The 23,502-nt window shown below is 49.4% G+C and overlaps 1 protein-coding gene across 16 annotated transcripts in view; it reads left to right on the top strand.

Annotated features, from left to right (window-relative positions):
• Window positions 1-23,502, top strand: part of LPIN1 (lipin 1) — a 142,054-nt gene that overhangs the window by 103,552 nt on the left and 15,000 nt on the right. For 7 of the 16 annotated variants that reach the window (XM_089923425.1, XM_089923430.1, XM_022554192.3 and 4 more), the window contains 5 exons: window positions 296-382; window positions 7,860-8,012; window positions 13,096-13,210; window positions 14,658-14,761; window positions 17,848-20,428. In XM_089923425.1, coding sequence (XP_089779551.1) covers window positions 296-382; window positions 7,860-8,012; window positions 13,096-13,210; window positions 14,658-14,761; window positions 17,848-18,007 — 619 coding nt within the window. In that variant the 3' untranslated portion in view covers window positions 18,008-20,428. Of the gene's footprint in view, window positions 1-295; window positions 383-5,837; window positions 5,979-7,859; window positions 8,013-13,095; window positions 13,405-14,657; window positions 14,764-17,847; window positions 20,429-23,502 lie in introns of those variants that run through there. The other 9 variants (XM_089923429.1, XM_089923427.1, XM_089923426.1 and 6 more) reach the window with 8 other exon arrangements.

The raw sequence follows: 23,502 nt of genomic DNA, 5'->3' as shown, positions 1-23,502 counted from the left end.
GGGGCATCGTGCAGCTCATGCAGTTCAGTTTCTGGGGCGGTCGGTGCCGCCCGCGGAGCCACAGCTCCTTGATTTAAACAGCTGCAGTGGGGGATTGGGGGTCGCTTCCCTCTGGGGCGGTGGCTCCCTGGCTTTGTTGCTCAGTTTCGGGGTTTCCGTCCAGAGAGCAAGTCGTGGATCCCATTTGCATTTTTTAATGAGGCATTTGGTGCAATGAGTCAGGATGACTTTTTTCTTTTTCCCCCTTTCGCGATGCCCTTTTAACTTTATTTTTCCTGTCTCTGTTTTTATTTAGATCAGATACTCTTGGCCACATTTTGCCCACCCTTGGGAAGGATTGGACCCACCAGGGCATCGCCAAGTTGTACCATAAAGTGAGCCAGTAAGTACCCAGCGAAGTGCTTGCGGCAAATCCGCACACGGAACCTTTGCCGACGGGCTGACTTACAGACGGGTGTCCCTTGGCCAGGGAGGGTGAGCGCGTGGTGAATCCCGCCAACTTCAGATCTGAATTCAGTACCAAAAGGCAAGAGAGGAAGTGGCCGGGGAATTGCAAATTGACAGAGGAGGAAGGTGGTGGCAGCCTTAGGGGAGGGCTTGAGGTTCAGTTCATACTGAGGAATGGCACAGATAGTCGGGTGAGGACATGGTAGTCTCTGATGTAGACCAAGGGAGTTATTTTAGGCTGAAAAGGTCCAGATTCCAAGCAGGTTTTGTGGGCCAGCCAGCAGTGCACACCTTGCCCACCTGGTCCGGGGAGCACACTGCCGAGGGGCCGTACCTGGGACATCAGTGTGGGAGGGTAGATTTTGAGTTGCTCTCGTGTGTCGGGTACATCTGTCACTTCACTTAACTCTTACAGTAGTTCCGAGAAGCAAGTAATGTCATTTCTAGGTTTAGAGGGTTAAAACAATTTGTCCAAATTCCCGTAGCTGCTAAGAGGCAGAACTCACTGAAACCCTGGTCGACCTATAGCTCCAAGTGCAGTACTTCTGCTCTGGTTCGTCTCCAGGGTTCAGAGCCCTTGGGGTCCCCATCCCTGCACCACCACCAGCAGGAGCTTGGTCCCACTGTCTCCATCTCTCTGTGGACTAGAGTCTCCCACGTAAGTGAAACCTCTCTGTCCTCCACTTAGTTACAGCCGGGAGGTGCAGACATGGTCTCTGGCCTGCTGGACCTCACGCTTCGGGTTGGTGGGGCACGAAGTGCCTGGGAGGACCTTTCCTCCTGGTGGATTCAAAGCTTCTCACTTCTTAGATGCCCAGCTCATTGATTTGACTTTCCTTTTCTGGATGTCTTCCTTAAGAAATGTTAAAAGTAATACATGCTTCTTTGAAAAAAATAAATAAGAAAAACAAGAGAAATATAAAAGTACAAAGGTCACATCTTTCTCCTGCCTTACCGATAAGCTGTAAGTTATCGGCTACGAGTATTATGCGTTCTCTACCAGTGGAACCACTGTGACCGGTTTGGTTCCGTGTATACTGAAAATTCATTTACATGCTCCCCCGCCCCACGTGCACATTATTTAATGAAGATCCTTCTGTTTCATTATGTGTGAGGTTTACCTCGTTCTTCTTAACTGCAGTACAAAATTCCATGCCGTGGGTAAACCACCCTGCATTTAACTAGTCCTCTGTTGGTGAGCACGATAGGGCGTTTCCAGTTTTTCACTCTTTCCAATAGTGATGCAATCAGCATTTACAGAAAGTCCTTATTATGTACAACAAGCGTACAGATAAGTAGAGAAGGTACGACGCTTACACAAGGGCCGCTGTAAGGTGGATTCTCAGAAGTAGAATTGCCGGTGGAAGGCCGAGCACACGGAAAGGTTTGGTCGATGTTCCCGGGCTGCCCCCTGAGAGGTTCTCCCGGCCTCCCTCCTGTAGGCGATGCGTTCAGGGCCTTCCCCGCCACCTCCGCACGGCTGACTCTTTGCCTCGAAGGATTAATCCACTGATGAGCTGCCTTGACTGGCCTCACACTGAAAACTGTCTCTATTTTTCGTCGAAAGAAACCCCTGTGGGTCAGGATACAGAGTAGTTCACAGCCTCATTCATTTTGGGTTTGGAACATAAAGCTATCCCTGTTCTTACTGTAAGGTTAAAAAAAGGCACTATGTTTTGCCGGTTTTTTTTTTTTTTTTTTTGGTTTTGATTTGTGTCTCTCTTGGGTTCTCCTAGAAAAGGTATCTTCTTGAAAAATAAAGTTGCGTAGCTTACCAAAGAATACCTGGTCGTTGTTTTGGTTCGATTGATTGATTCAGAATGAGTCCGGTCTGTGGGTGAGGACCTGAGAGCCACAGACTGCTTGTTGTGTTTTCATTTTGGTTGACAGGAAGGAGCTTGACACTTAACTTGTTCACTGAGTTTGACGTGTGTCCTCAGTGGCACCCGGACGGTTAGACCAGTGATGTCCTGGCCGTCCGCCAGCTCGGCCATCGCCTTCAGGGGCTCTGTACGGGAGCAAGGGCAGCCTCCTTAGCGTGGCTCTCAAACCCTGCGGTTTCAGGTCAGCTTCCGCCAGTTCCTGATCTGCTGCTGCTTCTCCGCAGACCTTCCTGCTCGAATCCAGTCTGACTGTTCCCCACCCCGTATCCGTCGTTTTCCCATCTTCCCACCTTTGCTCACATGGTGGCTTCTGCTTGGCGTGCCTTTACCTCTGATTTTTGCCTCCCCCAGTTTTTCAGCCTGTAATGCCCGGCTCAGACCCCATGGTCCTCACCAAGCCCCTTCAGGCCAGAATTGGTGCCCTGGGCAGCCCTACGTCCTCCTCCTCTAGGCTTCCTGATACCCAAGGGCTCGGCCTGGCTTGGTGGCCTTGGTGCCATCCCAGAGTTCTAGCCCAGGCTGGACGTGGTGTCGGCTTTCGTAGCTGGTTAGAGCGAATGCCCATCCAGCCAGCGTCTCACATGCTACCTCCTCCAAGTCTTCGGCAGCCCCAGCTGGGAGAAGGGCAGGGACGGACTGAGAACTGGCAAAGGCTGGGTGGCCGTTTCTGTTGGTGTCATATTTGTGATCACCCAGAGACGTATTTAGAGAAATGTTTCACATGACAGAGTACCAGGAGGAAGGGGCCGTTTAATTGAGTTTTGGACTGATCACTCTTCCCTGATGCTTCTTTCCTTGCATTTGGGTACCCCTCAAATTTTATGCCCTGCAGTATTTTTCTAACGGAAAAACCAGTCTTGCAGATGACCACTTGCCTGGAAACAACAGAAAATGAGGACCATTGTATTTATTTTTTGCCAAATGTAATTACTCGTTTGAATAAGTCAGCCCATGAGAAATTACCTGTCAGGTTGATCATCACCTTGTTCATAGAGAGGATATAAAGCTCGCTTGGTTATTGATTTTAAAAAGCAGACTTGGTTATTGATTAAAAGGAGCTATAGCAGATACAAATAGAAGAGATGTGAAACTCCCGCGTATTCAAATATACGTGTCCAATAAGTAGAAGGAAAATAAAGCAGGACCGTTTCCTAAAATATGTAGATCATTGAGCCAGTGGGGATTTGCGGGGGGCTAAGTATGGACAAAAACTGCTCTAATTTCCTACCTTCCTGGATAAATATTTTTATATTCACGTAACCGGAAGTCGGTGGCCCCATGATTAGCGGGAGGAATGCTTCCTGGGTTTCCATGGATAAATTAGTTCATCTGTGGCCTGCGGAATGTATCGTCTGAAGCCGAGATGCTGAAGACGGGGACCGATCATTAGCAGACATTAGCATCTTTCTTCTTCTCCCGCCCACAGCGGTTCTTTCTTCCCCTCACCTCAGGTCTTTCTAAGTTATCGCGTCATCGCTGTCTGCCAGGAAGGGAGAGTGTGGTGTGGCGAATGGGAGGGAGTCGGGGACCTGGGCTCTAGGGGCCATAGCCGTCGGGCCACCACAGACCTTCCGACCCGTCCCCTGCTCGCGGCTTTGGCTTCCTCATCCCCGAAGGGCGGAGTTGGATCCCACCATCCCTTCGGTCGGTCCCTGCTAGGCTGGCAGCACTGCGCCGCTAGGTCGGGTGGTTCAAGTCAGTCCCGAGCCCGCGTGCGCTGTTCCAAGCCAAGGCTCTGTGAGAGCCCTGAGGATGCGCTGAGCCCGACCACAAACCTTCTGTGCACCGGGCGCTGTTCTGGGTACGCTAGGGGGTGCTGCCAGCCCCTCCCGTCGGGCACCCTGTGACCCCCAAGAAGGACCCCTACAGCACGCCCCGTAACGAGGCACTGGGGCGGGGTGTAGTGAGAGAGGCAGATTTTACAGATGTCAGTGAAGGAGAAGTGAATTCTGATTGGAAGGGCGAGGAATCAAAGAAGGCTTCAGCGAGAAGGTGGCACCTGAGCTGAGCCTTACTGGGTGAGCAGAGTTTTGAAAGAGAGGAAGGCTCATCACGGGTGGAGGTAGCAGTGGGAAGAGGGGCTGAGAGATGGGCAGGTTCGTGGGGGTGAGGAGCGCTCACAGAAAGGAGGTCCCGGTGCAGGGGGCCCGCGGTGCAGGGGACCCGCGGTGCAGGGGGTCGGCGGTGCAGGGGGCTGGCGGTGCAGAGGCCCCGGTGCAGGGGGCCCACGGTGCAGGGGGTCCACGGTGCAGGAGGTCGGCGGTGCAGGGGGTCGGCGGTGCAGGGGGCCCACGGTGCAGAGGGCCGGCGGCCTCTGTGACTTGGAAGTTGGCTGGCACCAGACACCAGGGCCCGTGCAGGCGGGGCTGAGAACGAGCCTGAGTTTGGCCCTGAGCTTTCCTTTCCTAAGGTGGCAGGCGAGTACCCTTCCTCTAGGGCTGCAGACAGGGCTACCGAGTTCCCTTTCCTCTACATCACTGTCGTTCAGTGGGGATTTTGCCCCCCATGGTGTGTGGCAATGTCTGGAGACATCTTTGATTGTCATGACTGGGGCGTGTCATTGGCAACTAGTAATTGAGAAACTCCAATATAGAAGCTTATCTTGGAAAATTAAGTAGAAGAGGTAGAAGGTTACCCAAAGGGAATCTTTCCAGTCTATTTCAGTATCTCTCCAGGCCTCTAAGAGGGATGTAGAGATTGGGACAAAAGGAGAAAATCATTTGTACCAAGCCTGGCCATGGAATGATGCCTTCTTTTTGTCTCTGGCGTTTCCCCAGAGCCCTGTTCTAGTTGCTGAGATGTCGGAGGGATAAGTGTGACCCACGTGTGTGTGTTGCACTTCTGTTCACTGGTACCTCTTCAGGCAGGGCTGTCCTTCCTGCCCTGGGGTCCCTCGTGGCCACCTTGCTCCATCACGTGTCCTGTTTCCATTATAGTTGGTCCCGCAGTACACTCTACTCCTGCAGGGAAGGGCTGTGCTGGGCCCCTGAGCACGCCCAGCCCAGCCTGGCTCGGGAGTGTCCGGTGGTATGCCTGCTGCATCCTGCTACTGGCTGCCCTTCTGAGCGAGGGTCTTATCCACGAGGGGTACCGTTGAGAGTAATCTTTCTGGTGACTCTCTGCCACCTGAGTGACTGACGGGAACACCTGGCGTTTCACACAGCTTTCACCGGGGTGAAGGCTCTGGAGAGGTGATCCCTGCTGCCACCAACAGGCATTTCTCCCGTTAGGACGTCCTCGAGCTGCTTTTCCAGCTACGTTTAGTAACGGCCTTTGAAGCAGAACACTTGTGTGGTGAGGACAGCCAGTGGCAGGATCAAGCCCTGGAGCATATTTGCAAACCAAGCCTTAAATAAAATTAGCGTCTCAGACCCCTGCAGGTGGCAGTTTTTAGGACTTTGATGTGAAGAGCTATATACAGAAATAGTGATTTTTTAAAAAAAGATTGCATTAATTAGACAGCTCAGATACAAAGATGTTTCATTAAAGTGCTTGCTTGATTTTCAGATGCATCCCTGTATTCCAAACAACCTGATATTCCTAGATTCTCTTCGTCCCAGCACGTTCCTGTTTCTTGGTTTTAAAGAACATATTATTAGGCAAATCTCGAGACAAGTCCTTTGGCCAACACGAAGTATTCACTGTGGAGCAGTAAGTCGGATAGGAAGCGGGTAGTTTGTATTTACCCATCAGCAAAGATTTACAAAGTGTCTGCTACTTGCCAAGCACTGTTTTTGGCGCTGGAGTTAACAGCGAGGAATGAGACAAGGTCCCTACCCTCAGGGGGCTCATGGATTAATGAGACACAGTCAAACAAGGGGCTGTCGTGTAATATTAGTGACCGGTGGTACATGAGGAAAAAAGCAGAGCGAGGGCTTAGTGCCTGGGGTGAGGGTGAGGGAGGGTGTGTTTTATTAGCTAGGCGGACGAGGGAGGGCCCGCCAAGGAGGTGCTGTCTGAGTAGGTCTCGACGAGGTGAGGGGGCAGGCAAGCCCGGAGGTCTAGGGGAACAGTGTGCAGGCAGCAGGAACGGCAGGTGCAGGAAGGGGTGTGGCGAGTGCGAGGACCGGTGAGGACACCTGGTGTCCAGCCCGGTGCCAGGGAGCAGATGGGGCTGGAGAGAAAGGCAGGGACCAGGTCTCAGTGGCCTTGCGGGTCCCGGCGAGGAATTTGGATTATATCTGAGAGAACTGGCAAGGCTTTGGAGAGTTGAGTATTAAGTTTTCTTTCTCTGTGGAGGCTCGGCGGGGGGCAGGGAGATGATTGATGCTGTTGCAGGAACAGAGGTCAGAGGTCCCACTGGCGGGGGCAGGGGGACTGAGGGGCGGCACGGGGTTCATGGTGCTACGGGTGGGACTGAGCGGGCTTGCCGATGGGTTGTGGTGGGGATAGAAACCGAGGGGGGCCCCTGAGATGTGGGCCCCACCCCTGGGCTTCCAGGGGTGCCTGGAAGCGTTTGAGGCACTACTCGTGGGTATCTGATGGGTACTGTGGTGTGTACCACTGAGTGTATTGCTCTGGAGCTTAAGAGAGGGGTCTGGGCTACGAATGTAAAGTTGAGAGATATCAGTGTACAGATGGGGGTTAAACATTTTTTTTTCATGTATTTAATCCAGTATATTAAAATACTACCATTTAATCATGTACTCGATATCAAAACTCTGAATGGGTGGTATCTCATGTTCTCTCTTTATAGTAAGGCCTTGAAACCTGGCCTATATTTTATATTTGTAGCACAGCATCTCATTTCAGACTCCTAAGTTTTCAGCGGTTCAAAGAAAGGGACATGTAGTTCTTCTAAAGTAATAAAGTTGTGTTTAACAGAAGAACCCTCCTGTGATCTGTTTCTTCACTCGCGACACTTCCGACACCAGATGTGTGGGGGTTTCACACATTTCACAATTCCCAAGTTCTCTTCAGACACCAACTGGGTGTCCAGTAGTTTAATTCTGATACTAACTACCTAGTTAGTGCAGACCCCATGCGTTAAGGGCTCATTCCCGCAAGGCCGCCACAAATTCAGACACCAGTCATAAGCGGTAGGTCCTCAGCTTACCCACACTTCTGCCTGACTTGGCTACAAAGTGAGGGTTCCCACATGCCCTCCCCAGGTTTGATGACGGCTCATAGGACTTGGGGAAACGCATTCACTGGTCTATGTTATCAGGGTATTATAAAGGATACAGCTGAGCAGCCAGATGGAGATGTATGAACGGTCCGGGTGCAGCTAAGTTGGACAGTTTGATGCCTCCGGCCTCAGTTTCCCTAACTGTAAAGCGAGAGGAAGACACCTACTGAACAAGGTTCCCGTGAGGATTAAACCGAGTGAGGCCGTGAGGGTCCTTTAGCAAACGGCAGAGAAAGGCACTCAGGCTTCTTTCGCCATTAAGATTTTATAGAACGTGGCCTTTTGCTTGGGAATTAGAGCCGCGCCCTTCCTCCTGAAACAGATACAGATCAGGGTTTGTGCACGCGAGATGGCTCCATCGCGTGATGCTGTTAAGCGGGAATGTTTCATCTCTTTTTCAGAAACGGGTACAAGTTCCTCTACTGCTCCGCACGGGCCATCGGGATGGCGGACATGACGCGGGGCTACCTGCACTGGGTCAACGAGCGGGGCACGGTGCTGCCGCAGGGGCCGCTGCTCCTCAGCCCCAGTAGCCTCTTCTCTGCCTTGCACAGGTGAGGGCTCAGCCTGCCCGCCCCCCGCCCCGCACCTCTGGGCCGGCTCGGGACCCCTCTCCCGCTCACCGGAGGTTTTGCCAGAATAGCTGCTTTACTCGTCCTCCCAGCCGACACCCCCACTCCGTGCTGGGCCCCGGAGGTTCAGCCTCAAGTGCGGGTCTGGCCTCGTCACCCATCAGCATCCTTCACTGGCTCATCACGGCCCTCGGGAGAAAGCCCGAGGCCACGAGCTCGGCATCACGGGCTCTTCACCACCCGCCTTGTCCTTCTCGCCCATCTCATTCTCTCCGGGTTCTGGGATGCAGTCGTGCTGAGCTGTCTCCGTTGTCCAGAGAGATGGTCTCTGCTCTGAGCCTTAGCACGTGCTGCCCTCCTTCGTGGGGAGCTGCCCCTCTCCCTGCATCGCTGGCCTGAGTCTTAGTGACTCTGAGAATCTATCTATGTGCTTTCCGTCCAATCAGGGACCTCGGCTGGGTCCAGTGGCCCCTCTACCAGCCACCATCACCACCTGCCTGGTCTGAGACCTCCCGTAATGAGGAGTCCTGGTCACACCGTTTATTTTTATAGACCACCAGCCCAGTTCTTTTCTTTCATTGGTTATTTTTAAAAATATTTATTTATTTATTTTTAACATCTTTATGGGAGTATAATTGCTTTACAATGGTGTGTTAGTTTCTGCTTTATAACAAAGTGAATCAGCTATACGTATACATATATCCCCATATCCCCTCCTTCTTGCGTCTCCCTCCCTCCCACCCTCCCTATCCCACCCCTCTAGGTGGTCACAGAGCACTGAGCTGATCTCCCTGTGCTATGCGGCTGCTTCCCACTAGCTGTCTCTTTTACATTTGGTAGTGTACATATGTCCGTGCTACGCTCTTACTTAGTCGCAGCTTACCCTTCCCCGTCCCCGTGTCCTTGAGTCCATTCTCTACGTTTGCGTCTTTATTCCTGTCCTGACCTTAGGTTCATCAGAAGCTTTTTTTTTAATTTTTTTATTCGATGGACACTTAGGTTGCTTCCATGTCCTGGCTATTGTAAATAGAGCCGCAGTGAACATCGTGGTACGTGACTCTTCTTGAATTATGGTTTTCTCAGGGTATACGCCCAGTAGTGGGATTGCTGGGTCATATGGTAGTTCTATTTTTAGTTCTTTAAGGAACCTCCATACTGTTCTCCACAGTGACTGTATCAATTTGCATTCCCACCAGCAGTGCAAGAGGGTTCCCTTTTCTCCACACCCTCTCCAGCATTTATTGTTTGTAGATTTTTTGATGATGGCCATTCTGACCAGTGTGAGGTGATACCTCATTGTAGTTTGGATTTGCATTTCTCTAATGATTAGTGATGTTGAGCGTCCTTTCATGTGTTTGTTGGCCATCTGTATATCTTCTTTGGAGAAATGTTTGTTTAGGTCTTCTGCCCATTTCTGGATTGGGTTGTTTGTTTTTATGATATTGAGCTGCATGAGCCGCTTGTATATTTTGGAGATTAATCCTTTGTCAGTTGCTTCGTTTGCAAATATATTCTCCCATTCTGAGGGTTGTCTTTTTGTCTTGTTTATGGTTTCCTTTGCTGTGCAAAAGCTTTTAAATTTCATTAGGTCCCATATGTTTGTTTTTGTTTTTATTTCCATTTCTCTAGGAGGTGGGTCAAAAAGGATCTTGCTGTGGTTTATGTCATAGAGTGTTCTGCCTATGTTTTCCTCTAAAAGTTTGATAGTGTCTGGCCTTACATTTAGGTCTTTAATCCATTTTGAGCTTATTTTTGTGTATGGTGTTAGGGAGTGTTCTCATTTCATTCTTTTACATGTAGCTGTCCAGTTTTTCCAGAACCAGTTATTGAAGAGGCTGTCTTTTCTCCATTGTATATTCTTGCCTCCTTTATCAAAGATAAGGTGACTGTATGTGTGTGGGTCTGTCTCTGGGCTTTCCATCCTGTTCCATTGATCTATATTTCTGTTTTTTGTGCCAGTACCATACTGTCTTGATTACTGTAGCTTTGTAGTATAGTCCGAATTCCGGGAGCCTAATTCCTCCAGCTCCATTTTTCTTTCTCAAGATTGCTTTGGCTCTTTGGGGTCTTTTGTGTTTCCATACAAATTGTGAAATTTTTTGTTCCAGTTCTGTAAAAATGTCATTGGTGGTTTGATAGGGATTGCATTGCATCTGTAGATTGCTTTGGGTAGTATAGTCATTTTGTCAAGGTTGATTCTTCCAATCCAAGAACATGGTTTATCTCTCCATCTGTTTGTATCATCTTTAATTTCTTTCATCACTGTCTTCTAGTTTCCTGCATACAGGTCTTCTGTCTCCTTGGGTAGGTTTATTCCTAGGTATTTTATTCTTTTTGTTTCAGTGGTAAATGGGAGTTCCTTAATTTCCCTTTCAGATTTTTCATCATTAGTGTCTAGGAATGCAAGAGATTTCTGTGCGTTAATCTTGTATCCTGATACTTTACCAAATTCATTGATTAGCTCTAGTAGTTTCCTGGTAGCATCTTTAGAATTCTCTATGTATAGTATCATGTCATCTGCAAACAGTGACAGCTTTACTTCTTCTTTTCCGATTTGAATTCCTTTTATTTCTTTTTATTCTCTGATTGCTGTAGCTAAAACTTTCAAAACTCTGTTGAATAACAGTGGTGAGAGTGGGCATCCTTGTCTTGTTCCTGATTTTAGAGGAAATGGTTTCAGTTTTTCACCATTGAGAACGCTGTTGGCTATGGGTTTGTCGTATATGGCCTTTATTATGTTGAGGTAAGCTCCCTCTATGCCTACTTTCTGGAGAGTTTTTATCATAAATGGGTGTTGAACACCAGCCCATTTCTGATGACCCTCTCCCCTTCCCCTTCATGCCTGCATTCAGGACAGCCAAGCCAAACTAAGTCTGGCCTCCTAGTGGGGGGCAGGAAAGCAGCAGCCTCCCTGGAGCTGGGGGCCCAGGGCAGTGTCCTGAGCTGCTCTCAAAGCAGTGGATTGAAGTTTGAGATTTATAATCATACATTCACTCATGTGTCTCTGTATAAGAGTCCTTAGATGTAGACTGTAAGGCCCTTTTAGTGCTAAGGAGGGTTCTGGAGTCCATAGAAGGCCGTGCAGAGCCAGGACCAGCCCCTGGGCCTTCTGACACTCAGTTTGGGGCTCATCAGCATTAGCATCATCTAAATTACGTTTTGTTGAGGCGCCGAAGAATAGTTCAAAAAATACATGCAAGGCATCTGTCGATAGATAGATAGATAGATAGATAGATAGATAGATATGCAGTATCTCTGTAATATACGCAAACTGAAAGGGACCCTTGAGATCATCCAATAATCAGACAGTGAACACCAGCCTGCCCACGACCGAGATAAAGCGAGAGGATGTGCTCTCACTCCACCCTCTGAGCCGTAATAGTAACTGCTATCCCTGGATTTTGCGTTAGTCATTCCCTGCTCCTCTAAATAGTTAGCACGTGTATGTGTGATCCTAACCAGTATGTTGAATTGTGCACATTTGTGAACTTTATGTAAATGAATCATATGTTCTTCCGGAACTCACTTTTACTGCTCAACGTGACGTTCCCAGGATTGTTGAGAGTCGCTGTAACTGGCTCGTCTTTGCTTCTGTGTAGGTCCCGTTGTTAGACTCCACCACAGCCCGCTCATCTTTTCTGCTGTTGGTGGGTGCTTGAGCCGCTTGTGATTTTCTGCTCTCGGGCGCAGTGCTGCCTGTGTGTGTCCTCTGGGGGCACCTGTGCAGTGTGCTCCAGGGTACACCCCCAGGAGCAGGATTGCTGGGCCACAGAGCATGCACATGCGTGGCCTTCTTTGGCCGTTGCAAACCGTTGTCCAAAGTAGCTGAACCGGTTCGTACACCAGAAGCAAACAGTGCGAAGTGTTCCTTCCATCGGCTTTACTTTCTTACCTACGTGTTGTCCGCCGTTTACATTTTTGCTTCTCTGGTGGGTAAGAAATGTCTCTTTCCACGCGTTTATTGGCCATGTGGGCTTCATCTTCTGTGAAGTGCCTGTTCACGTCTGTCCCTTATTTGCCTTTTGATTTGTAAGAGTGTTATAGATTGTGCACACGTAGCCTTTGTTACGAGTGCTACAAATATCTTTCTCCAGTTTATGGCTTTTGATGAACATAAATCTGAGTTGCCTTTAGTTGAACAGATCATTTCCCCTGTAGTTTTGTTCTTTCTGTGTGTTGACAAAGCCTTCCCTGACTGTGGGCCTGAGGAAAGTCTCCTGTATTTTACCTAAAGGTGTCGCCTTTCACATTGAGGTCTGTAATTCACCAGGAATTGATTTTTGTATATAGAGTGCACTAGGGGTCCATTTTCTTTTTCTTTATACCTGTATGGATATTCAGTTGTCTCAGCACCATTTGCTGAAAAGAGTGCCCTTCTCCTCTGCTTTGACTTGGTCGTCGTGCTCATAAATTGAAGGCCCGGAAATGTGTGCCTCCGTTTCTGGCCTTCGTTCGTCTCTATAGCGATTTGAGTCACATTCCATAAAAACATGCAGACAACAACCTAGTGAGAGTTTAATTGAGATGACAGTGAATCTGTAGACCAATGGAGAATTAACATCTCATTATAATATTGAATATTCCAATTCAATTGTATGGTATATTTCTTCATTTATTTAGGTCTTCGCTAATATATTGCAATGAAGTTTTTAACTCATTTAGAATTTTTGCACTGGCGTTCCCGAGTGAGATTGGCCCACACTTTCCCCATACTTTACTACCTCTTTCGGTTTAGTTTTTGAGGTCATGCTGGCCTCGTGAAGTGAGTCAGGAGAGGTTTTCTCTTCCTCTGTGCCCTGGAATTCTTTGTTCCTTGGAGGACTGGTGGAAGTCTCTGTCGAAATCACTCGTCTGGGGTGTTTTCCTTGTGGGAAGACTTGAAAGTACGGATTCACTTTCTGTCTAGCGCTTCTCTGGGGTGGCTTAACCGACTTACGCATATTTAACTTCTGAAGATACGAAAGAAAGCGCTCTTAGTATCCCAGCACCTTTGACGGTTAAAAGTAGTTTGATGCTAATGAAGCTGACGCTCTCGTGCTGACCCGTTATTTATTTGTTTTAACAGAGAAGTGATCGAAAAGAAGCCAGAGAAGTTTAAAGTCCAGTGTTTGACAGACATCAAAAACTTGTTTTCTCCAAATACAGAACCCTTTTATGCTGCTTTTGGAAACCGACCAGCTGTAAGTAGTAGTCGGGTATATACGAATTCTTGAAATTACTGCCTGTTCAGATAGCCGTCATCTGAAAGGCCGGCCTAGACTCCCAAGTGAAGCCAGATTCTCCTACTACTAGAAATAACTGCTAAGGAGCCGCTTGCCTACGTCTAAAGGCAAGGAGATCGTCATTATTTCGTGGCATCTAGTTTTCTTTGAAGGTGGGCTTGTGGGTTTCAGTTTGAAACTAGAAACTTTAAATTCCAAATTGCTTGCTAAATTAGTAAAACAAGAACATTAAATAGGATTAGATCCTTTCTACCGGAATGGGACCACAGAGCACAAAGGTGAATTCAGTGTCTCAAGTTTTAAGAGTGTTATTTCCTATAGTAAAAGTAGTACTTTGAGATTTTGTGCATACTTCCCAAATTTGCTAGAAGGGTCAGCATTCTGGAGAAGGTAGTTGGGTACTTACTTCCCAGTCAGAAAATTCTCCTGCTTTTGAAACTCATGCCCAAGAAAATGGGTCACGGAGTAACCTTAAGGAATGTTAGAATTGCAGGGGATGTAGTAGGTGGTTTACTTTTTAACTCAGTTCTTGAATAGAGGGGTGAACTGAGGCCCAGAGAGGACAACTTACTTACTAGTTTCACATCCAGAGACATTCTTTCTCTACACTACTTGGAGGTATTATTCGAGTTTAATGAAAGTTTTATAACACAGGCAGACCTCGTTTTATTGCGCTTCGATTTGTTACACTCTGCAAATACTGCATTTTTTTTTTTTTTTTTACAAATTGAAAGTTTGTGGCATCGAGCGAGTCTGTCAGCACCATTCTTCCAACAGCATTTGCTCACTTCCTGTCTCTGTGTCACATTTTGGTAATTCTTGTGATATTTCAAGCTTTTTCATGATTTTATACATTACGGTGATCTGGGATCAGTGATCTTTGATGTGACTGCTAGGACTCGCTGAAGACTCAGATAAGGGTTAGCATTTTCAGCAATAAAGCGTTTTTTTAAACTTTTTTTTTTTTTGCGGTACACGGGCCTCTCACCGTCGTGGCCTCTCCCGTTGCGGAGCACAGGCTCCGGACGCTCAGGCCCAGCGGCCATGGCTCACGGGCCCAGCCGCTCCACGGCACGTGGGATCTTCCCGGACCGGGGCACGAACCCGCGTCCCCTGCATCGGCAGGCAGACTCTCAACCACTGCGCCACCAGGGAAGCCCTAAAGTGTTTTTTGTATGCACTTTTTCTAGACATAAAGCTGTTGCATACTTAATAGAGTACAGTGTAGTGTAAACATGACTTTTATATACACCGGCACACCAAAACGTTCGTGTGATTGGCTTTGTCGTGGTGTCTGGAACCGAACCCGCAGTAACTCTGCGGTCTGCCTGTATTTGTATCAAATCTGAAATATTTGTATTTACGATGAACTCTTTTCTTCTCATTAACACTTTACCAAATATAGGATGTGTACTCGTACAAGCAAGTGGGAGTGTCTCTGAACAGGATATTCACCGTCAATCCCAAAGGAGAGCTGGTGCAGGAGCACGCGAAGACCAACGTCTCCTCGTGAGTATTGTGCCCCCTCGCTGTCATCGCTGTGTCATTACCTGTTGTCGTCATCTTGACCTTGGAGTGGTGTTTCACAGTCAACACTATACCTTTTTAATCCTTCGGTGCCTATATTTTAATCTTTAATTCCTACAAGGAAAACATACGTTAACGTCTCGGATTTTGTCCAGAACGTAACTTTTGGACAGCCTGCATTATTAAATCAGATCCCCACCGGGTCGAAAATTTAAACGAGTGGTTAGATACCGCTGCAGAGTGGAATGGCATGAATTTGAAAACTACTGGCTTACATTTGCCGAATTCGTTTTGAAAGCCTAGAATGCGAATTAGAAATATAGCCAGATTAAAATATCATGAGAAGATATATTTAAAGATGAAGAACCTATGTAGCCCTTCATATTACTGACCTGTAATAACATTCTCACCAGAAACATGGCTATGTGACGGTAAGAATTCTCGTATTTTTGGCCGAAGCGCGTTCTCCCCAAGGCCGTGGGCTGAACTGGGTTACTGTTTGCAGTGAGGCCTCCTGGCCGGCCGGGAATCTCCCTTGACTTGGATGTGTCTCGCTTTGGGTTCCTGACTTCTTAGAGTGGAGCGTGTTTCCTCAGCTTTGCCCACTGGGTGATGTCGGGCAGACAGGTGTCGTCCTGCCTTGTCTGTTTCAGAGGCCGTACCCCTGTTGGCCCGATCCCTGCAGACCTGGAAAATGGCCTCTGGCCTGAGCGACCCCAGGGGGCCTGCTGGGGCCCTCCTTATGTGGAGGAGTTGGACTGGGGGAGTTCGGGTCTAGCGGCTTCCCAGGGTTTGGTTTTTCTGTTTGATAGAGATCGAGGTTCCCCTAGGGCAGATTTTCACTTTCAAGATGATCCTTTTACCCGTTGGGAGTCTAATCCAGCTTAAAGAGGATAGTTCCAGGCTAGAGGGCGCCCTGCCTCCCTCCCCCACAGCCAGGCCAGGACCTAAGTAAGCAGTTCCCAGGATATGTGGGGCGAGAGGGGAGTGGGGGAGCCAGGACCCGCCTCCATCCTTCACAAGGGGAGGCCGTACCGGTGCTGCCTGATGGGTAGAACGACAGCAGGGACTCTTTCTTCCACACCCCTTTCCTTACGGTTTCTCCCTCTCCTGAGTTCTGAGCGGCCGCCCTGATAACGTCTCAGTTCCCTCTTCTCCGTCGTTCCCCACATGAAAGTCTTTCCTCGGTCTCGAGGAGAGAGCGGATTTCCATTTAGGGTCAAAAGAACTCTCAGCTGATGGCACACTGCCCTGAAGTGGCAAAGGTTTCTGCCCAGGCAGCAGCCCAGTGGCATGTCTTGTCATAAGAGGTGTTGAAAGGGGGATGCCAGCATCTACGAAGGTCTGCCCAGGAGGCCTCTGAGGTTATCCCGTTCGCTGAGATGCTGGGGTAAAAATGCACGCTTTGCCCACGCCTTGGGGGAGGAAACTTTATTTATCGCCAAGGAATGGTGTTTTCTTCTACCTAGACCGGGAGATGTGATTCTCCCTGTGGGAGAGAGACTATCCTTCCCCAGTTGAAGCACACACTTTTCTCTGGTGGCACCAAACTCGGTACCACCATTTCAGAGCCAAGTGGGTGCTTGCCCCTTGGAAGCTGGGACATTGTCTCGGAGAAGTCAGGGGCCCACGCCGATGGGGGGCTTCAGTGCTTTCCTTCTTGGCATTTATGGCCAGCAGTGTGTGAGCTCTGCCTGCTCTGGAGGAGCCCCGTGTGTGGAGGGTTGGGCCGAGAGGCACAGACGGAGCTAATAATGAGCCGAGAACTGCCCCCTGCAGGGAGGGGCCCCCTTCCAGAGCCACAGAACTCAAACAGACAGGTCTCCAAGCCAGAGGGCATTTTAAAATTTTGTTTTAATCCCTAGGAAAGACGATTCTTGCTTATTAAGAGGGATTTTCCCCAGTTTGTGCAAACACAATGTCTCTCATAAGTTCTTTGGAGGACCTTTATTAAGTACACACACACTCACCCTTATTTAGAAGTTATTTTATGCCTCAGAACATGCTGATTCCTTGAGTTTGGATTTCAAAAGCCTTTTTGGTTCTTAGCAAATTAGAGCTGGAGAGGGACCGGCGGCTGTCAGGGAGGACTCCGAGGATGCGCAGGGAGGCCTGGGCTTGTCACAGTTTCTGGTTGGAGGTGCCCGGAGGTCTGAGAATGCATATCAGTAGAGCAACTTTCTTTTGGTAGTTCTAGGCCACAGAAACTAATACGCAACATCTTCTTGGGAATACACAGAAAACAGAGTGAGAGAGTCTTGCAGGGAGCGTTGAGAAACACTGATCAGGTCCAAGTCCATATTCATAAGGACCTGAGGCCCAGAGAGGGCAAGACACCTGCCCAGGGTTCCACAGCAGTAAGGCGGGAGTCTTGACCCAGGTCTCTTGACCCTCATGCCAACTATGGCTTGTTTTCCTGAGGCTAACAATTAGCCAGGGCGAATTATTTTGTAGTGTTCATGATTTATTGTTGAATAAATTTATGGAGCATCGGCTCACATTATTTTACCGTGGCATACGTTATCTGATTTAATTCTCACGTGAGCACTGTGCACAGTTTTCATTTTCTCCCTTTACGGTTGAGGGAATCGTGGCTTAGAGAGATGAAGCCACTTGTCGGAGGTGGCACAGCCCATAAATGGCAGAGCTGAAGGTCAGATTGGAGTCTCCTAACCCCAGGGCCCAGTGCCCTTTCATTGCACAGTGAGGCAGTCTCTGGGTGACGCTCCGAAGATGTGACTTCTCTGTGATTCTTGTCTCCACTGCCCCCAAGGCGGGCGGCTGTACGTCTGTCATGCTGTCTTGCTTCTGCTCCTTTGAGCGAAGTCAGGTCACACCCGCCTTGCCCATGAGGCCGTCTCCGACTCCCCTCCTTGGCAGACTCTCTGATTTCCCGTTAATTAGTGAGGGATTATTCTAGAACAGCCTCCCTTGTGTTAAGCACAGGGTCCATTCTTGGGGGTCCTGGATCCCTCCTGACTCCCGGGCACCGCTCGGGGGGTACGTGCTGGTGTCCCGCGTGGCCGAGTGTCCCTCCCAGGCGGTGACGTTGTCCATCTTCCTCCCAGGTATGTGAGACTCTGCGAGGTGGTCGACCACGTTTTCCCCTTGCTGAAAAGGAGCCATTCTTCAGACTTTCCCTGTTCAGATACATTCAGTAACTTCACCTTTTGGAGAGAACCACCGCCACCCTTTGAGAACCAGGACGTTCATTCTGCATCAACATAGTGCGTTCCGGGCCACTTCCTGGCATCCTGTGGAGATCAGGCGCCCCCATTAAAGGATAGGTTTGGGAACCTGCAGTCATTTGCTTAAGAGCAGAGGAGCATTTCTCTCCCGGTCCCCCTGGCCGGGGTTGACATTTCTAAGTGATGTGTACGTCCTAGACGGGGCGTCGGGTGCGTCCCTGGTGGGGAGGCCATGCCCGGTTGAGGCTTCGAGCCTGTGGCAGCGCTGCCCTCCCCAGCCTGCTGCAGGCTGGGAGCGGTTAGTGTGCAAGATGGGCTGTGAAGCGGGGGTCCCTGGGATGTTGGGATTCAAGGAGGGGCACCAGGTGTGCACGACTTCTGGGAGAGTGGGGGACACATTTGTGCCACGTGGAGGGCTGTGCGGGGTCCCGTGACCTGACTCTGAGGTCTCGGAAGGGACTCCAAACCCCACCGTTCTGGGCCTTGACCTTGCGGATGTTCCCTTGTGGTGTTTGCCGACTGGTCCGATGGTTTTAATTCCTCTGGTTAAGGCTAACCTATATAACTGGCATATTTTCCCCTACTTTTGTGGCACAAGGCTGGAATATTTATGCCTTAACGCACCCGTGGAAGATGTTTTATTTAGAATGTGCTTTTTCCAGCTTCCTGTACCTCTGCGATGCCTTAAGTTCAGATTATAGGAAATATTATTAGGGCAGCATTTCGAATCAGTTCGACACTCTGCCAGCAACCTGTCTGGCAACGCGCTGCTGAAAACGTGGGCTCGCGCAGAGCTTATGCCAAGCGGTGATGGTGTCAGTTTCTTTTGGGAGCTCTCAACAGAAACTGGTTGGTTTTAAGAAAATAGTTTGAAGAAGTTAAATTATATTCTTTGTAGATAGTATTATTTATTACCTTACTCTGATTGGGTTACTGCTATAAGCATTTTAGCCATGTTCTTTCTATTATAACTGTCAGTAATACATTAAAAAGATATACGTGTTAGACCATCCAAAGAGCCTTATTCTGTAATTCTCACAGCACTGACCTTCTTTTGGAATTTATGAGTCATACTTTTTATTTCCCTTAGCTTTTCCCACTCAGATTTAAGGGCAAGTGGATAAGTAGTCATTTGAGTGACATTCGTCAAGCCGGTAGAAGATGATTCTTTTCCTTGTTTGTTAAATTGGCCTGTGGAGAAGAGAATAATTTGAAAAGTGAAAGAATTATTTTGGTAAAAGATTTCGCTTTTCGAGCTCTTATTTTGTTAAAGAGCGTTTTACTCCGGTGGTTGAGATGCTCTCCTATTTAAGTCGCATGGTTAGAGTCATGGAGGCAAACAGTGAAACAGTTGAATGCAGTTTTACTCTTTCTGTGAAAGAAAACCCAGAGGCGTTGCCTCCCCTGTCGCCGGTGGGCTCTGCCGGCAGCGGACGCCTTTCCCGAGCCGTTCGCGTGGCCACCCAGAGAAACGCAAACAGCCGTGCGTAGCTGGTCGCAGATTCGCGGAGCAACGCACACCACATGTGCAGATGCCCTTTTGGAGGCATTAAAAATGATTTAAAATAGCCCTGCCTTAACCTGGGCTAGCCATTAGTGACCTTCAGAGGCTACCTTCATTCTTTCTGTCACGAGGGTATTCTGCGGTGAACTTTAACTGCTGTGAACTAAGTAGAAGACGACCAGCTGTAGTCCTCTCGCAAGAGCATGCAACTTTGGACCCCCCAATTTTGATGCACCCTAAGCTTCCACGCCACTGCCCTCTGAAACAGAGCACGCCTTCCAGAAAGTCACACTCGGGTCTGTGTCAGGTTCAGAGTGTGACCCCTGGAGAGGCAGTGACATTCACACCTGCCTCGTGGCTTCGGAAAGCGGGATTTGTGCCCGGGCAGCGCTCACGCATGTGCGAGCTTGTTTATCTGTGTTCACGCAACCGTAACTCAGTGACCCCGAAAGCCACGTGCTAGGATGCTGTGTTTGGGCCACGCATTTCAGAGTTGCCCGATGGAAACGAATCCCTCCATCGCGACAAGTCATCAAACGTTCATCACACGTGATGAAGAGAAGTGTGTGTCCCTGGCACATTGGAGAAAATGATTGCACCTTCAAAGAGGATCCCTTTTCCGTTTTAGGTTTGGATCGCCACTTTAAATATATTTTATTTACAACGCTTCATCTGTATTTGTGTATGCTGGTGCAATGATAAAAATCACTGTGATACTTCATTGCATTGCGCTGGATGCAAAGCTAGGATGTATTGTAACAAATGAGACGAATGACAGACTTCCCTGAAAATCAGGTGTGTGAATTTTAAATAGTTTTTGGTAAGTTATTAAGATGCTGATTTCCTACGGTGTGATATCAAGCATGTTATTTTCTACTCAGTAAACAAAAAAACGAAACCCTTAACGCTGTGAACTGTTCATTCAATATTTGGAATAAAAGAGCCCGTCTCTTCTGATGCCTTCGGTGAAATACTGACCCTCTGTGTGCACTCGGCGGGGGGCGGTGGGGGAAGGAGGGGTGAAGACAGAGAGGAGAGGAGAGGGCTGCCACCCTGGGCTCGTCCCACCTTGATGGGAGGGTTCCGTTAAACGCTGTACCTGGGGTGCCTCCCAGGACCTGGCCTGTAATCGGTGTATTTAACACGTGGCTCTTACACGGGTGGGCTCCGTTCCCTGTTCTTGAATGGGATGTCAGTCAGGTGGCAGCCACAAGAGAAAACACAGGAGAGGCTCAGGAAAACCAAGCTTATTATACTAGCAGCTTCTCAGAATGGGAGGCAGCTCGCCAGCAGGGCCACGTGGGGAAGCACCAGGGTGGTCAGGAGGCAAAAGACAAGTGATGGGGGCGGGCGGAGCTGAGGCCACGGCCTTTGCTGGGATTTCTGCAGGAAAGGCAGGGCAAGGCGAACAGCTTAGGACTGCCTAGTGTGAATCATTTCAGTGGCCTCTGAGCTATAGGGGTGGCCCTTGGTTGCCTGGTGCCTTTGCCCTGGGCTGATTAAGGCAGAGGACTAGTGCCTCCTGGGGGTGCACAGGCCAGACAGGAGGCCTGGCTCTGGATCAGCTAGTTTGCACATCACAGGCGTGCTTCAGCTGGGCCTTTTGCTATCCCTAAAACATGGCCAGCCCGTCTTTCCCAGCCAGCAAGTTTTTTAAGATCCCCAAACACTATAATATACGTAAAATAAAAGACACGAGACAGGTTCCCTTGCGTCATGTCCACTGTCCTCATTTTTTGGACACTTTCTGTGGTATACCCGATTTGTCTGTCATTTTGGACAAATCAGTCAAAACCCTTGGCGAGTTTACCCAGATCACCTGAAAGCCGTCATAACTCATCGATTTTGTGCATCGTCGACACAATAGGGTACCTGAGGCATCCTACTGATTTACCTGTGTGCGTCAGCCTGAGTGTTTCGGGAACAAATGTAAGAATATTGGTCCCTCTTTGAAATGCTTCAAAGATGTCTCTGGTACTCTGGTACAGGGTGCCGGGCTGAGCTCCTCCTGAAGCCCAGATCCAAACAGTTCATCTCTTCACGCCTCTGTATCTTAAAAACAAAACAAACTCTCATTTAGCTGAACATCACAGATTTATTCCAACCCTGATTTCAAGTTGTAGGTGCTTTTATCTGGAAAGCAAAAATCAGTATAAACTGCATCTTGGGCCGGGCGATCCCCACCTGCTCTTCCATCACCACTTTGTCTCCGTGGAGCCAGTAAGCTCTGCTGTTTCCATTCGGTTGTGCAAGCAGCCCTCACACATGCGCTGGGGAAACCAGTTCGGTAGCTTGCATTTCCCCAATGTCTCAGCTGTAATCACCTGAATATTCAAAATACTTCCTATCCTTGTTTTCAAACCCTGATACACCCCACCAGATTTGCCAGTGCCGTCATGGGACCTCAAGGAACATTGCCGATGGGTCAGTGACCGCCGGCTTTGGACCTCAGAGTGACCTTTCCTATAAAAGGTAACGCAGGCAGCCCTGGTACACACCTGGGACAGGAGAACAGGAGTGGAGGAAAGTTACACAGGCCCCATTTAAAAAAATGAAACTCTGGAATCTGACTTCCTTGTTCCAGCAGGGGTGTTGTCCTAACCAGCTGTTCCAGGGAGCTTTGTGACATTTCCTACTTATCTGCCTCCCCTTGAAAGTGTCTGTACAAAGCACTGTGCCCTGCTTCTACGGGTCTGCAGTGGCGGGGGGTGGCGGGGCATCCCGTCTCTGTGCTAGGCAAAGATAAGGTGGTTAAAAGCGCCACTAGAGGGCTTCCCTGGTGGCGCAGTGGTTAAGAATCCGCCTGCCAATGCAGGGGACACGGGTTCGAGCCCTGGTCCGGGAAGATCCCACATGCCGCGGAGCAACTAAGCCCGTGCACCACAACTACTGAGCCTGCGCTCTAGAGCCCGTGAGCCACAGCTGCTGAGCCCACGTGCCACAACTGCTGAAGCCCGTGCTCCTAGAGCCTGTGTTCTGCAACAAGAGAAGCCACCGCAATGAGAAGCCCGGGCACTGCCCCGCTCGCCGCAACTAGAGAAAGCCTGCGCGCAGCAACGAAGACCCAACGCAGCCAAAGATAAAATAAATAAAATAATTAAAAAAAAAAAAGCCAACCCAACCAAAAAAAAATGCCACTAGAGTCTCCTTCCTGTTTCTGACCCCTTTTTGAACTCCTGCTGCAGTGGAAGGTGGAGGTGGGTGTCACCACCACCGCGATAGGTCTTGGTGTCTGCAGAAAACCAGAATTTGAGCAGACAGAAGCTGGCCCTGGAAGTCATTGGCCCCCAGATGGCCACCGGGGGGCGCAGTCTGTTTTGGTTGGCAGTTCAGCCTTTAAACACATTGTCCTGGCTTGACAAAGGCCCCTCCCTGTAGTGCTTGCCTTGGAGGCCAGCCAGGTGTGTTGTGAGCTTATGGGGAGAGAAAGGAGGGACCATTCTGGTACCAAAGTGCCTTCAGTCGGCATGGCCCCAGGTCAAACATCATTAACCAGCCTCGAGGAGGGAGCAGTTTGTGGCTGCTTGTCATTCAGGTCTAAGACCCATTTAGATTCGTGGTTCTCAGAAGTATATGGTCTCAGGGCCTGTAGCGGCAGCATCAGAGCTTGCTAGAAATGCACGTTCCTGGGCTCTTCCCTGGGCCTCCTGAATCAAACCCTGGGCATGGGGTCCACAGTCTGTGCTAATAAATCCTCCCCAGGATTCTGATGCACGCTCAAGTTCCAGAGGACACACCTGAGGCCGGATCCTGTTCCCAGGGAGCCGCTTCTGTATTATAGCAGCTGACATCTAACTTTGGCCTGGTCAGGGCCACAGAAAGGAGCTGCTGAAGGATGGGGGCCCCTGGAAACCCAATACAGCGCCTCGACCGAGTCCAAGGTGTCCCGAGCCTTTGAGGCTCAGCTGCCAGCCTGAACCACCTTCCTGGGCATCTCGGGCCGCTGGTCCCGGCTGGGAGGAGATGGGAGTGCGTGTGAACCCGCAGACCTGGGCTCGGCCCGGATTTCTGACGGCTCCCTTCCTCCCCCA

The sequence above is a fragment of the Delphinapterus leucas genome, chromosome 13 (assembly GCF_059928025.1).
Source record: "Delphinapterus leucas isolate spDelLeu-1000000601 "Yukka" chromosome 13, BTC_Dleu_Yukka2, whole genome shotgun sequence".
Taxonomy (NCBI): Eukaryota; Metazoa; Chordata; class Mammalia; order Artiodactyla; family Monodontidae; genus Delphinapterus; species Delphinapterus leucas.
Note: the sequence above shows the minus strand (reverse complement) of the source record. Positions and strands in the feature narration are given on the sequence as shown.